This window comes from Geospiza fortis, unplaced genomic scaffold, assembly GCF_000277835.1.
Source record: "Geospiza fortis unplaced genomic scaffold, GeoFor_1.0 scaffold182, whole genome shotgun sequence".
In the NCBI taxonomy this organism is placed as follows: Eukaryota; Metazoa; Chordata; class Aves; order Passeriformes; family Thraupidae; genus Geospiza; species Geospiza fortis.
The window spans coordinates 776,638-791,620 of NW_005054367.1; the positions used below are offsets into that span (position 1 = coordinate 776,638).

General features: G+C 42.5%; 1 protein-coding gene across 1 annotated transcript in view; it reads left to right on the forward strand.

Annotated features, from left to right (window-relative positions):
* The window catches only part of CRHR2 (corticotropin releasing hormone receptor 2), a 108,726-nt gene extending 96,257 nt beyond the window's left edge, over positions 1-12,469 (forward strand). Inside the window, 2 exon segments of the mRNA XM_005424328.2 lie at positions 10,727-10,781; positions 10,784-12,469. Coding sequence (XP_005424385.1) covers positions 10,727-10,781; positions 10,784-10,860 — 132 coding nt within the window. The 3' untranslated portion in view covers positions 10,861-12,469.
* The last annotated feature ends 2,514 nt before the right edge of the window (positions 12,470-14,983 follow it).

The following is a 14,983-nucleotide window of genomic DNA, read 5'->3' on the forward strand; positions in this document are numbered from 1 at the left end:
TCACAGGCAGGTTTAAATGGGATATTAGGAGGAAATTCTTCCCTGTAAGGATGGTAAGACCCTGGCACAGGGTGCCCAGAGCAGCTGTGGCTGCCCCTGGATCCCTGGAAGTGCCCAAGGCCAGGTTGGATGGGGCTTGGAGCAACCTGGGACAGTGGAAGGTGTCCCTGCCATGGCAGGGGTGGGATTGGATGAGGTTTAATGTTCCTTCCAAGCCAGGCCATGCAGTGATTCTGTGAATGGTGTGAAACTGGGCTGGAGGAATGAATCCCCACACAGATCCTGCTGGACCCTTTTCACTGCAGGTCAGTTTTTCTTTCAGTTTTTTAGTGAGCACCTTCTGCTCAGGGGACTGTCACTGTTGGGTCAGGAATGGGAAGAAAGGTGACACTTGACTCCAGACATTCTCAGAGGCAAAAGGCTCCTTCATTACAATCTCACAATATTTGTAACCAACATCATTCATCATTCACCCAGAACCTGAGTGGTTCTTAATCACCACCCCTGACATGATTGGCTAATTAAGGAAACACCCTTTGGTGAACATCTTAGGAGAAAACAACTGTCCAAAACACCTGCTGCAAGATTGTTTTAATTCTTTCTCTCAGCCTTCTCAAAACTCCCCAGAACAATTCCAGGGAAAGTTTTTCTGTTTCTCTCTCTGACCAAACTGTCAGTGTGCACAGGGGAAGATGGGCACAGCACTCCCAGCATTTCTCTTCTACCTTTGACTTCATCTACAAAGGGATGGTGCTTGATGAGGGGCTGCTTGGGGAGGAACAAGCTCCACTCTGAAGCTGAATGAAGGGAGCAAGGCAAATCCTGATTAAACAGGGAGAAAAATATAATAGTCAGGATGTTTAAGCACTGGAAGAGGGGCTCAAAGGTGTTTTGAGATCCCTGTCCTTGTTTGTGCTCAAAAAGACTTGATAAGATCCTGACATAATTTCAAAACTGGATAAAACCACTGTGCTGGATGTGCTCTGATCATGGCACAGGGCCAGAGGCCTTCTGATGTCCCTTAATTATTCTATAATTATTATAGAATAATTATAGAATAATTAAGGGACATCCTAATTATTTGTTCTATAAATAATTATTCTATAATTATTCTATAATTCATGAGTTATAGAATAATTACAGAATATCTTAATTATTCTGTAATTCATGAGTTCTGTGTCCATAATAAAGTGCCTGTCCTTCATTTCTATCCATATCCTGGATGGATACATAACCAGCCAGACCTGAGTCTGGAAACATCCTTTTAGAGCTGAATTCTTAGCTCAGGACTCAGACTCAGTATTATCTGACCAATATCAATAATCATCCATGAATTGACATTTAAAATGCAATTAGCTGGCTTGGAGAGAAAACATCATCAGAGAGGAATAGATCAGATGCCACTGTAAATTATTCTCACAACAAGGTGCAAGGCAAAGATAAATATGTTTAATTTTTTTTTCTGTTGACCCTTTAGCCAAGCATCATCTGTCTTTCAAAATCTATTAAGCTCAAAGTGGCTTGCTTTGCTCTGATCATCTTGGGAGGCTGTTCATTAGAACTGCCAGCTCTGAGTCAGCCCTGAAATGGTTTCTCATCCCCTGCCCATCAGCCCAGGCAGGCTACACATTATTCATCCCAAGCCCAAAGGAGGTGCATTAAGCATTCCTTAAAATCTGTGAATAAATACAAATATGGAGGTGGACTAGAGGGTTAAAGTTTAATTCCCTTTGCCCTGAGGGTCCTTCCCCATCCCATTTTCCTCCTCATTAACACCACTGCAGATGTGAGGGTGACTCCAGAGCACCCCACAACAAAACCAGAGGGGCTTGGGGTGCGCTGGGTGCACCCCTCTGCTGTGGGCAGTTCTGGTCCTTTGTGGCCCAGCAGAAAGGAGCAGCATTTGTTTCCACACAAAAATGTGTGGCAAATCTTTATGGCTAGTCAGAATTATTGCAGCTTCTTGAACTGTCATTTATGATACCAAAATTGCACTGCTGTGGTCTTGCAAATAAACTTTGACATCCCAGGCTGGCAGGTGCTGTGAAAATATCCCCAGATTGTGAAGAATTGCTGCCAAAGACCCTGGGAAAAACAAAAGAATTAAAAAAAAAGGATTGCAGACCAGTTAAGCAGGATAATTATTTTAGGCAGAAAAAAAACCCATAACAATTACATAAATAGTGATGTGATATAAAGTACCTGTTGAATCAAACCCAACATTGTGCCCAAGCTTTGTTTTTGTTTCCTTTGAGCCTTGCAGGTTGTTTTGACTACATCCCTTCCTGAGCTCAGGAGGATTAAACCCTGATAATGGCATCTTCATGGGGATGCTCAGTTCAATATTTGTGTGATGGGAACATGAGCACCCTTGGCCTGAGGGGCTGGGTCTGTGGGAGCCTTGCACAGGTGCAGTTGCTCAGTGATGAATTTGATTTATGAAACATGGATAAAGACACTCCTGTCTCTGGGAGCATCAGAACTCCTCGCCTGGAGATCCACAGGTCTGTCAGCCCAGGGGTCTCTGTGCTGAGGCCACTCTGCTTCTTTGCCTCAAATCATTCTGTGCTTAATCCTTCCAAGGACCTGGAGAGGTTTGACCAACACAACATTTGCTATTAAATACAGCATTTGCCATCCCTCCTTCCTGAGGAATGGTCACAGACATATTTTCTGAAAAATCCTTTTGCCAGGATTTTTTCTCCTGAGAAGCTGAGAGGCCTCAGAAACTAAATGTAAACAATAATTATCTGCTGTGTAAACAATAATGCTGCTGTGGAATGTGGCATGTGCATCTTTGATTGGTCTCATGTGGTTGTTTTTAATTAATGACCAATCACAGGTCCAGCTCTGTCGGGACTCTGAGCAGTCACAAGATTTTAATATAATTCCTTTCTTTGCTAGCCTTCTGATGTCTCCTTTCTCTTTCTTTTAGTATAGTTTTAATATATCATTTTCTTTTAATATATATCATAAAGTAATAAATCAGCCTTCTGAAACATGGAGTCAAGATTCTCATCTCTTCCCTCGTCCTGGGGACCCTGCAAACACCAGCACAAGGAACACCCTGAACATTTGGAAAACTCTTAAAGTACCATTTAAGGCATCACCTTAAATTTATTTAAGTTCTGTTAATTAATGGATGGAATTTTCCCACCCCTCAAATCTTAAACACCTAATACATGCACAGAACCAGCTGAGCTTCTCTCCTTCAGCTTCAGTTATGGGCAGTGATTCACACAAATGAGACCTATTTTAATTGTCTCTTTTGGATGAGGTGTTGCCAATACCTTAGGTCTTACTGAGTCTCTACAGGGAGAGGCCAGGACTTCAAAAATCTCATGAAAATTAATTGCACTGCAGAGTCCGGCACAGTGAGACCAAGGCCTTGAAATTTAAAGATCCATTTTGCTGGTCTGGACATTGTTTGAAAGTCCCTCTTGTTCATCTGTAGCTTGCAAAAAGATCCATTCAAAATTCATCAGCCTTCCACAATTTGCAGAATGAAAGTCCAAAGTTATTCTCCAGTCACCTCCAACTGCAGCACAAGGATCTGGAACACAGCAAAAAAGGTGTTTAGATGTAGGTGGAAGTTGTTGAATTCACCACTGCAACCTGTTTTCAGAGAAAAAAAAAATCAGTCTTTTTTAAAGCCCATCGAGATCAATGTAAACCTTACTCATTTAATTAATTTGCCTTCTTATCAGGATTTCTGGGAATAAAACGTGGCATTTGAGCAGAGCAAGAACTTAATCAGTCACAGACTACTGAACACCATGAATACACAGATGAGATGTGAGGAAGAAATTCTCTCTGGGAGGGTGGGGAGGCCCTGGCACAGGTGCCCAGAGAAGCTGTGGCTGCTCCTGGATCCCTGGAAGTGTCCAAGGCCAGGCTGGACAGGGCTTGGAGCAACCTGGGATGGTGGAAGGAGTGGAATGAAATTATTTTTACGACCCCTTCCAACCCAAGCCATTCTGGTATTCTGTGACTGTTCTACAGACAGAGAGTGTTGAGATAGATATAGATATCAATATAGATATCAATATAGATATAGATATAGATATAGGTATAGATATAGATTAGATATAGATATAGGTATAGATATAGATATAGATATAGATATAGATATAGATATAGATATAGATATAGATATAGATACAGATATATATTAGATATAGATATAGATATAGATGTAATTTTTTTGTGTTAATGTTGGTATTCAATGTGTGAGACGGTATTTTTTTGATTAGATTTATTAGTTTTTATTTAGATTATAGTTTTATAAGCTGTGAGTTCTATAGCACTTTAATAATTTAAAAATGGAGTTGTATCTTTTTTAATAACATTTTTTAAAGAGAAATTGTTTATTTTATTATGTGATATGATAAACTTTTATTTAACCTACACACTTAAAATTTCAGTTTTATTATTTAATTTTTGAAGTTTTCTCTACGGCTTTAGGTTAAACGTAGTGTTCTTTTGGGGGATTAATGTTTGTTAGTACAGAAAGGTTACAATTTTTAGCAGTTAGGGTTCTAACAAGAGAGGACCTGCTGTCCTTCTGGCCCTCACTTGTTGACACTTCCAGGTGAGAGATGTCACCTGGGGCCAGAGGATGGTGACATCCCAATAGCCTTAATTCCAGCTTCCATTGCTGTGGCAGCTCATGTATTCCCACTCTTCTTACCAGGCACCTACATAACTATTATATTTTAGTATATTATTATATATATAAATAATTTTATGTATATATATAATTTAATATAAACATATCTTATTTAATATATATAATCGTATACATTATAGATAATTTGTATATTATATATATATTATATTTTAGTATATTATTATTTAGTATATATACTATTATTATTTAGTAAATATACTTAATAATAAAAATATGTTTATTTAGTATATTTATTATTATGTCACAAAGACCCAGGTGAATGGGCCCCTTTGTTCTGTGTAAGTGGATCAAAACTTCTTCCTCTCTCCTAATGATGCATGACATTTCTTCCAAAATCTGATTTTTAATGCTACTCAAGGCTCTTTTCTCAGCTCATTTCTAGTTGAAATGCAGTTTCTTTCAGTTTCTTGCAAATGCAATTTCTTGCAGTTTACGGCTGCAAGAAAGTAGCCAGCAGCCAGTGTCTAGCACAGGTAATAGAGCACAAAGTTGCTGTCTGTTTTGTCAACAGAAAACCTTCTCTAAATGTTTTCATCCTTCTCTCCATCTCTTTCATTCTTTTTGTTATTCTGCTGTGGAGGAGGGGGAAGAGATGTTTTTAACAGTATTTTTTATTTAATATGATCTGCAAGTTTGACAGATCCCCTGGTTAGGTGATCCAGTCAGTAGAGAAAAAGTCACCCACTGCTTTCCTTTCATCCCATTATCCAAATCCTTTCTCTTGACTGTTCCAAAGCAGTGCCCACACTCTGTACGCACAAATAATGTTGGCAAACCTGATTTGACCACAGCTCAGAAACTGGGATTATTGACTTTAGACATAGCAGAAAGAGCTGAAAAGGGTAATTCTGAAAGAGGACCTTTTGCAAGAAAAAGACAGACCAAGGGTCAACACAGGCACCTTCCTCTGTGCTCAGAGCAGGGGAAATTTTGGTCCTCTCAAGCAACTAAAGTTCACAGAGGTGAGGCTGATAATTTGTGTTCCCAGGACTCCTTGTGGAGCTCTAACCACTGATGACAGCCTGGAGCATCCTTGGGCAATTTCAGGTCATAAATGTGCTAATGCTGACTCTGGGACATGGTCCTGACTCCAGAAATGCTTAATAAATAGAGAAGGCTGCTCTTACAGAGATTAACAACCACGTTTGATAGTTGATATTTTGCATTCTCTTTTTCTTTTACTCTTCCACTGTGCTATTGCTTTTTTTGGTGTCTTTTTGCCACAGCCAGTTTTTTTCTTTTCTTACCTAAAGTTAACCTAGCATCTTGTTTCTGAGTTCAAGTACAAGATATAAATTTGGCCTTAACCTTCTCTGCTTGCACTCTGGTCACATACTAATTGCAGTTAATTATTCTGTCATTAAAAAATGCTTTGCCATCACCCTTGAAATTGCAGAGCCCATTTCTGTGTGCCCAGTCCATTAGGAATGGCTCCAGCTGTACAAGAAGACAGCATTTTTGTTGGTTTTTTTTTTATCCTATCTCAAACCATATCACAAAAGCCAACTGCTTGTTTAGACTCACATCTTTATCTCCAGGTGGCTCTTTTTGACTTGGTTGGCTTGAAGCACAAATGATAAATCTAATCTGGCTTCACTGGCTGAGTAAGTATCTCTTCACACTGGTTCCTCAGGAAAAAAAAATCCCACAACAACAACAAAAACAAACAAACAAAACCCAGCAAAAAAAAAAAAAAAACCCAAACAACAACAAAAAAACAACCCACAAAATTTCACTGCAGAAGAAAGGAGAAAAATTTTTTCTAACAGTGTCTCAGCATTTGGTGACATCTGGGGAGAAAGGAGCATTCAAGAAGCAACTTCGCTCTGCATCTCAGGTCTTCATGGGACAATTTCCCATGACAGTGGTCTGACACTTCATGTGTTACTTAAACCACTTGTCTGGTTTAAGCATTCAGTTAGGCTGGGTTTGTACCCACAGGAGCAAGGAGTGTTTCATTCCACAGGTCTGAGTGCCATCCTCAGGGGGATTGTCTCTGTTTCTCCACTGTCTGTACTGGAAGCATAAATAATGGATTCAATAATTGGATGGGGCTTGGAACAACCTGGAAAAAAATGAACTTTAAGGTCTCTTCCAGCCCACACCATTCAGTGATTCTGTGATAATTGGCCAAGAGTAGGTGTGAGTCTGTCAGGGGAGGTGACTCCCCCCTTACATGGACTCTGGCACATGGATTTGCCTCTGGGTGTGCTTTATATCCTCCTTCCCATCCAGAATCAGGGGCAAGGATCCCTCTGCCACTGCAGGTGGAACCATGGTAGGTTTGCCAACAGTGAATTCCCAAGTACAACACCATGGCACAGCTTTCCAGTGCTCCTCCTGTTTTCCCAGGAGGGCTCAGTGAGCCAGGGAGGTCAGTCTAGGGAGAAGGGGATGGTGGTCAGCAGTCCAGGCTGCTGCAGTTTGTGATTGAGTCCATCCATCCTGACTCTGCTATTTCATATAACTGTGCCATTCAGCTCATTTTATAACCTGATCAAACCCCATCATGAAACTGGTGGAGAAGTGTTGAAGCTACTGCTCCATAATGAGAGGCACTTCCAGAAATCCTCTGCACTGTTTAACCACATTGTTCTCATTCTCATCTCCAAATCATTCACGATGATCATGCTCTTCCTGGCAGTGCTGTCTTTAATTCCCCTTTTATTGGGTGTTTTCTCTGTCTCCAGTTCTATTCCATCATATTCTTTGTTTCATTAGGTTCTGACCCCTACTAAGTGTAAAAACCATTATTTATATTGAAACAAATCATTGATTCAAAATTAGAAGAAACCCAGAGTGGCTTTCTCCTCACCTTACCTTAGAAATCTGCAGCTGCTTGTCCTAAATCACAGAAGCACAGCATCAATTAGGGTGGAAAAGACTTCTGAGATGACTGAGTCCAAGCTATGACCTAAAACCACCATGTCAACCATGGCAGTAGCACAGATCACAGATAGCTGAGAACCCAACCAAAGAATTAAATCCTCTGCTCTGATTTGCCCAGTGTCTGCATCTAGAAGGGCTCTGATGGAAAAGCCACATTGCCAGGTTGAGGATTCCTCTGAAAAGGCACCAAAGAGGCAATTGCAAAAGTGTTTTCCAGGCTGGTGCTCATAAACCTGCAGTATTCCATGGACAAAGCTGTGCTGGGAGGGGATTGTGTGACTGCATTCACAGGGGTCCGAGGATGAGGGAAGAGATGAGGATCTGACTCCATGATTCAGGAGGCTGATTTATTATACATACTATATTAAAACTATACTAAAAGAATAGAAGAAAGGATTTCATCAGAAGGCTAGCTAAGAACAGAAAAAGAAAGAATGATAACAAAAGCTTGTGTCTCAGACTCTCTGTCCGAGCCAGCTGGACTGTGATTGGCCATTAATTAGAAACAACCACATGAGACCAATCACAGATGTACCTGTTGCATTCCACAGCAGCAGGTAATTATTGTTTGCATTTTGTTCCTAAGGCCTCTCAGCTTCTCAGGAGAAAAAAGCCTAAGGAAAGGATTTTCCATAAAAGATGTCTGTGACAGATTGTCTGCTCACAGTTTCTCACAAGCAGTGCTACAGCCCAGGGCTCTGAAAGCTCACCCAGAAATGGGACAATTGAAACCAGCCAAGAGAAGGAGAGCAGTTTCCCCTTTTTTGTGTCCTCCTTGTGAACTTTTCTATATTTTAACCATGGGGCCTTCACCCTGTTCATCTGGGACACCTAAAACTGACAGGGTATGGTTTGGATTGGAAACACCTCCAGTCCTGGAGCTCTTCAACTCATCTGAGCACCCTTAGAAAGGACATTTGAGCTGCTCTGAAGTGGGGCTGGAGACTGTGTGTGTTCCTTGTGTTTTGAGCAGACCTCACAGAGCCCCTGCAGACAGTCCCCAAGCTCTCAAAGAAATGAAGAAAAGCAGAGATTCTTCATCTTTGGGCAATTTTTTTTTCAACTCCACCTCCCCTGCAGCACCTGTGGTGGTGACAGACACGCCCAGGGTGGCTTGGATTGGCCTCACGCAGGTGCTGAGAGCTGAGAACCTGTGCCAGGATGGGCTTCCCAGCCTCTGAAAGCTCCTCCCAGGCCTTGTGCAGCTGCCATGGCAGCTGATGACTTTGTGGTCTCCTCCACAACAGCATCACTGCTGATAATACCCAAAGTTCCCCTTGTCTGCGGTAAAATGGGGCTTAAAACAATCCTTTACTTTTGGGGGATGCAGAGAAAATAAGTACATGATAAAGACTGAAAAATATCCATGATTAGATAACAATATTGTCTGAATTTACCTAAATTTATAATCCAGACATCTTACATAGAGCTTGTTGTCTAGACTCATTTTATAACCAATTAAAGGAAATAGGTATTTTTCATCTGACCACAAATATCTGGTCTATTTTGGACACCCGCTTTAGAAGGAGATGAATCATCCCCTTTGATCACACTGACTGGTTCCCTCTTGGTCAGGAGGAGATCTATAGGTCAGCAGTTGAGGTGTAGTGTCTATATTATATTATTTACAACCCCTCTTTGTAAAAAAATACAGTTTTGGTAAAGGAGGCTCTGGCTTGATATAGTTTTATGTAACAGTGCTTCTTCCAAAGTTCACCAGATTCCAGGTTGGCAGCAGGACATCAGCATCCTCTCCAAGTGTCATGAACAGTCCAGGCTTTTGACTCTCCAGGAAGCTGGGCCCAGATTCCTCTCACCTAATTTTGTAGGCTTATTTATCTCCCTGGGTTATGGGTTTGAATTGACTTCCTCTCTACAGTAAGCAGATATCAACAAAAATATCCAGAAATTGGTCCAAATGCTTCATGCCAGGTTCTGACTTTGAGTCTTCCCTGCCAGGGATTTGGAAGGGATTTGGTCTATTTTAGGAGTATTTCAGACCTTCCCTCCCACTGTGTTTGAGGTTTAGGGTTCCTTTCTCCTGTTTTTCTCTTGCTTGTATATGTATATATTTGAGCTAGAGCTCCTGGGTTCTCTCTACGCTCCATGCAAAAAAATAAAAAATACACTAAAATTCAAGGTTCATTTGACCTATTGGTCAGCACCTGCTTGAGGATGACCTTCTGCTGATGTGGAGCAACTTCCACTGCCTGCTGGAGGCGCTGGGGCAGGTGTGCCAGAGCTTGGTTAGATCCCCTGTGCTTCTTCACATCCAAGGGCAGCAGGGGCCCCTGGGATGGGCTCTCCAAGAATTCCATCAGGTCTTGGACAGGTCCACCCATCCTGAGGGCTTAGTTCAGTTGTGAATGTTTAGACTTGTTGGAAATGCTCTGAGGTTTTTAAGATACCAGATATGAGACATGAGGTGTGTAAAATGTTTTTTCCCTGAGTCAAGTACTCAAGAGAACATCAGTGAATTAGATGCTCCTGTTCAGGCATCTGAATCAGTCCCTGTGATGCCTTGAGAGGCTGACCTGAAACAGAGGCTAGACAGAGTTAAAGGAATAAAGTAGGGATTTATTAAAAGACCTTCAAAGGATACACCTTGGGCAGTACAAGAGGTGGGCTGTGGCTCTACCCAAGATGGACTCAAGAGGAACCCAGGATGGATGTTGGGTCATGAGTTTTCACACTTTTTATAAGTTTTGGTCCATTTCCACATTGGGGTTAATTGTCCAATTACAGCTTCAGGTTATGCAGTCCCATCCTCCCAGTTTGCTCTCCTCAATTCACTGTTGTTTGTACTTTTTGGGCCCAAAGCTGCAGCAGTGTCCTTGGTTCTGGGGCTGGAAAAGGATTGTTTTGTCTGACTGAACTGTGAGAAGAACTTGCTAACACTTCATATGAAGTTCAGAGTTATACACCAACGCAGTACAGAATCTGGAAAATATGAAAGCTAAAACTTAAGGCATCATTCCCCCCTTTAAAAGCTTAAGGCACCACCTGTGACAATTTCAAGCCTTCCCTCCCACTGTTTGAGATTTAGGATTCTTTTCTCCTGTTTTTCACTCGCTTGTCCCAGCACTGCCCAGCCTCCCTTTACACCTGAAATTGTGCCTTGACGTTGTCCCCTGTGTTCCTCCCCAGGTGCGTTCTGCTGCCAGGAAGAGGTGGCACCGCTGGCAGGACCACCACTCGCTGCGGTGGCGCGGGCCATGTCCATCCCCACGTCCCCCACGCGCATCAGCTTCCACAGCATCAAACAGACCGCAGCCGTCTGACCTCCCACCACCACCACCACCACCACCACCCTGTGGCCTTCAGAGCTCTCCTGTCTCCACTCCCACCCCAGAGCCCCTTCCTGCAAACTGCAAACTCTGCTCCTTTGGCCCCACTGATCTCTTTCCAATGAGGGGCCCGACCTGTTTCGTCTCCCACGTCCGCGATGCTGCTTGGAGGCAACCAGGAAAAAGCCTCTTGGAGTTGGTGGTGGTAAAACAGATTCAAAGAAGGAACAGGTTTGACCCTGACTGCATCCTGCGGAAGTTCACAATGTGAAGTCTAGAATAGCACGCTGGCAGGAATATTCAAATTTTTTTTCACCTTCCTTTCATTTTTTTTGTTTTTATACCCCTTTTCGTATTGCGGTGAACAAACTGTTTTGAACACGTTGCCCGTCTCACCCTGTACATTGATTCCCAATGATTTCAACAGTTTTGGTGTATAATAGCCCATCCCTCTCTTGTTTTCTTTGTAAAAAAGTTTCTTCTGTGCAAAACTCTCATTTGAGAACTTGTGGCAGCAAGAAAAAGAGTGTCTGAATGGTGAAAAGGTGTGAAAAGCCTGAATTTATCTGCCTTCCCCATTTCTCTCTTGGACAGACTGGGAATTGTCAGGGCATCACTGGACTGTTCCACACAGGGCATTTTGCCTGGTGAGCACCATACCCTGCTCTTACACAGATTTTCAAAGGACAGGAGTAGCTCTACGTAGCTCTACAAAATACTCTCATTCCTCTTAGCCCCACGCTTCCAAGCACAGTGTAAGTGGAAAGCCTTTGGAAAGTGGTTTGTTTGCAGCTCAGAGCATTAGGGTGGGGAAGGACAGCTCTTCTGGGTTTAAAAAACACAAAAGGGAAGCACTGTAAAGATAATAAGGATGAGAAGAGGATGTTTGTGTTCCAAGGATAATGCTACATGCTGCACAAAAGTATCTATTGAGCATTTTGAACTAGAGCAGTTGTATCTACCAGGCTTTTTATGTGATGTTCAAGAAAACTGTATATTTTCAATAATAAACACTACTCTGGGTTGGTTTCAATAAAACCAGGCATCATTTTCTTTAACTCTGGAAAGGAAGAGGACACTTGTCTTGAGAGTGGTTTTGAAGCTAAAATCAGGGAAGGAAATCCTGTTTGATATAGTGAGCCAAGAAGAAGAACAACCTCGTGATAAAATCCTGACATGGGGGCATTTAAATGCAAGAAGAATTGCCTCCCTTCTCAGCTCATGGTTTTATACTGGATCCCTGTCCCTCTGCACTCTCTCCACTGGGCTTTGCCACAGCAGTAAGAAAAATGTTGTGTTATAACATTCTCCATCACCTGCATCTCAACAGAGCTGGAGTAATTGCTGTTTCCACTTTTATCAAGCTTACTCTGAATTTTCTTCAGGTGTTTTATAGGACTTTTCAGCACGAGCTTGATTTAAACCTCCACATTTATGTTGCTCTAGTTTTCAGGGGCTGGAAAATCTTTTGGAAAACGTTGTTATAAATCCCCTGCTTATGGGGGAAGGGGGGGTGTTGTCTGTCCTTTCACCTCAGTCATATTCAACTTTGAGCTTGCTGGCAATGAACAGCAAATTTAAATAAACAACATTTTGTAACTTTTCCCTCTCCTAACTCATTTGGATTCATGTGCCTCAAAGAGATAACAGAGGGAGGAAGGAAACAGAGGGAGGAAGGAGATTTGAGTGCCCGATGAGAGAGGACCTGTTGTATTTTCTGAGACCCCTGATGAAAGGAGGAATGTTGAATCTGACTCCATGTTCTTAGAAAGCTAATTTATTATTTTATGATGCTATATTATATTAAAGAATACTATACTAAACTATACTGAAGGATACAGAAAGGATAGAGACAGAAGGCTGAAAGATAATAATGAAAAACTCCTGACTCCTTCCAGAGTCCTGACACAGCTTGGCCCTGATTGGCCAATAAGTTAAAACAATTCACATGAGACCAATCAAACAACCACCTGTTGGATAAACAATCTCCAAACACATTCCACATGAGCAAAACACAGGAGAAGCAAATCAGATAATATTGTTTTCCTTTTTTCTGAGGCTTCTCAGCTTCCCAGGAGAGAAATCCTGGCAAGGGGGATTTTTCCAGAAAATGTGATGGTGACAAGGACTGGGTCAGTGCTTTTATTCCTCACAGTAGCAATGCACAGCCCCTGGCATCTTGTGTTTGAAGGGAGGGACACATCTACAGGTTAGAAACATGTACAGTGAGTATCTCTGTGTTTGCTCTGGCTCTGGGCCCTGCTGGGATGAAAAAGGGATTTGCAGTGCAGCAGATTCTGTCAGAACTGCAGGTTATTGGTGCTGCCAGGATTGTAGCAGACATCCAGACATGGAGCAGGTCTGAGTAGAGAAGAAATTTGGCAGCTGAAGCAGTGAACTAATGGTTAACTCTGGGGTCCTTTACAATTTCCCTCAGTGAGCCACTGGAATATATCAGTGCCAGGGCACCCACTTTGTGCCAGTGTTTTAGGCTATTACTGCAATGTCCCTAGTTTCACTTACAATAATATTCCCTGAACATTTAAGACAATAAATAAGTGAAGACAGTTAAATTTGGTTTGTGTCTTAGTAAGTCAGGTGGCTGATCTCCCACTGCACTTGGTACCTGCCCAAGGAAACTGTGCAGCTTGAAGAAAATTAAAATATCCTTTTCAGCTCTGCAAGCTCTCACCTGCAGGACTTTGGAAGAAGTTCACAGTTCACTCTCCTGGCAGCAGTGGTGCTGCTCCTGTCTCTGCTGCACTGTCTGGTCCCAGAGGTGGACAGCTAACATCTGTCACCAACAGCATTTGGCACATCCAAGCTGGATGACAGAATACTCACCTTTCCTGGGAACACTAGCCAGAATAGCTGCTGATGACATCTCAAGGCATGGGATGCTCAGAAATTGGTTGAGTTTAGCTCTTTGGAAATCAGCCCAGGAGAAAACACCTGGGAGCAAAACAGATAAGCAAGAACTTCCATTTTCCCTGGGTAGCCCTTGATAAAAATGCTGGAGGTGAGCCACACACCCTCATGTCAAGAAAACAAATAAACATTTCTGAATTTGTACTGAGTGATGTTGATCTTGCCTTTTAATAGTGAATTAATGGTTTGGTGATTATCCAGGATACCTGTGAGCAGAGCTGCTGAGATGTTCCCCAGGTGTCTTGGGCAGCAAAGGGGAGTTCCTTGGCCTCTCCTGAAGGTGAGGACTTGGCTGAGGAGCAGCAGTGTGGAAAAGCACCCAGGGAGCTCATGGATGCTGAAATCAACCCAAACCAGGTGTGTGACCTGGCAGCAAAGCTCTGGGATGTTTTGAAGGAAATGATTATTCTACTTTGCACTCCTTAGACCACAGCCAGATGCTGTGCCCAGTTTGGTGACCCCAGTACAGGAGATACTCATAAACTAAAGCAAGGTCAGCCACAGGGACACCAAGATGCTCAGGTCTGGAGCACTCTCCATGTGCAGAGATGCAAATGGAGCTGATTCAAAATGAGGAAAGGATTTTGGATGGAGCTACCAACAGCCTGCCAGTACTTCAAGGTGTCTGACAGACCCAAGCCCTTCACAGTGGTTTGAGACAGGAGGAACAAGCAAACTGTAACAAAAAAGGGCCAGATAAGATGGAGAAAGGAGGAAGTTTTTCCTCCTAAAGACAGTTAAGCAGTGGCAGAGGTTTCCCAGTGAGAGTGGGAGATTCTTTGAGGATTTTTCAAGACCCAAATGGATAAAGCCCCAGCAACATTCTGAGCCTGCTGTAGTAGGGGGTTTGGACTGGAGACTCCTGAGGTGCCTTACAACCTGGATTTTTATGCCATCCTCCTAGCACTGGTATTGTCAGTCATGCCTCTGAGACAAGAGAAGAATGAACATGATCAAAGTCTGGTTGCTGCCTTTTTTCCCTGTGCACCTCAGGGGCTTTGGAAACATGCTCATGTCTCCTCTCTTCAAAAGAAGCTTCTTCCTTTTCTGTCTCCTGGCAGGAAGGCAATGAATAAAGTCACTCTCTTTAGGGAAAACTCTCCTCTTTACTTTGTGACGCCTTTTAAAGCCGCGTGTCCCTTTCAACAAAACAATCATTTATGGCACAAGTCTGGGATGATTCAGATGT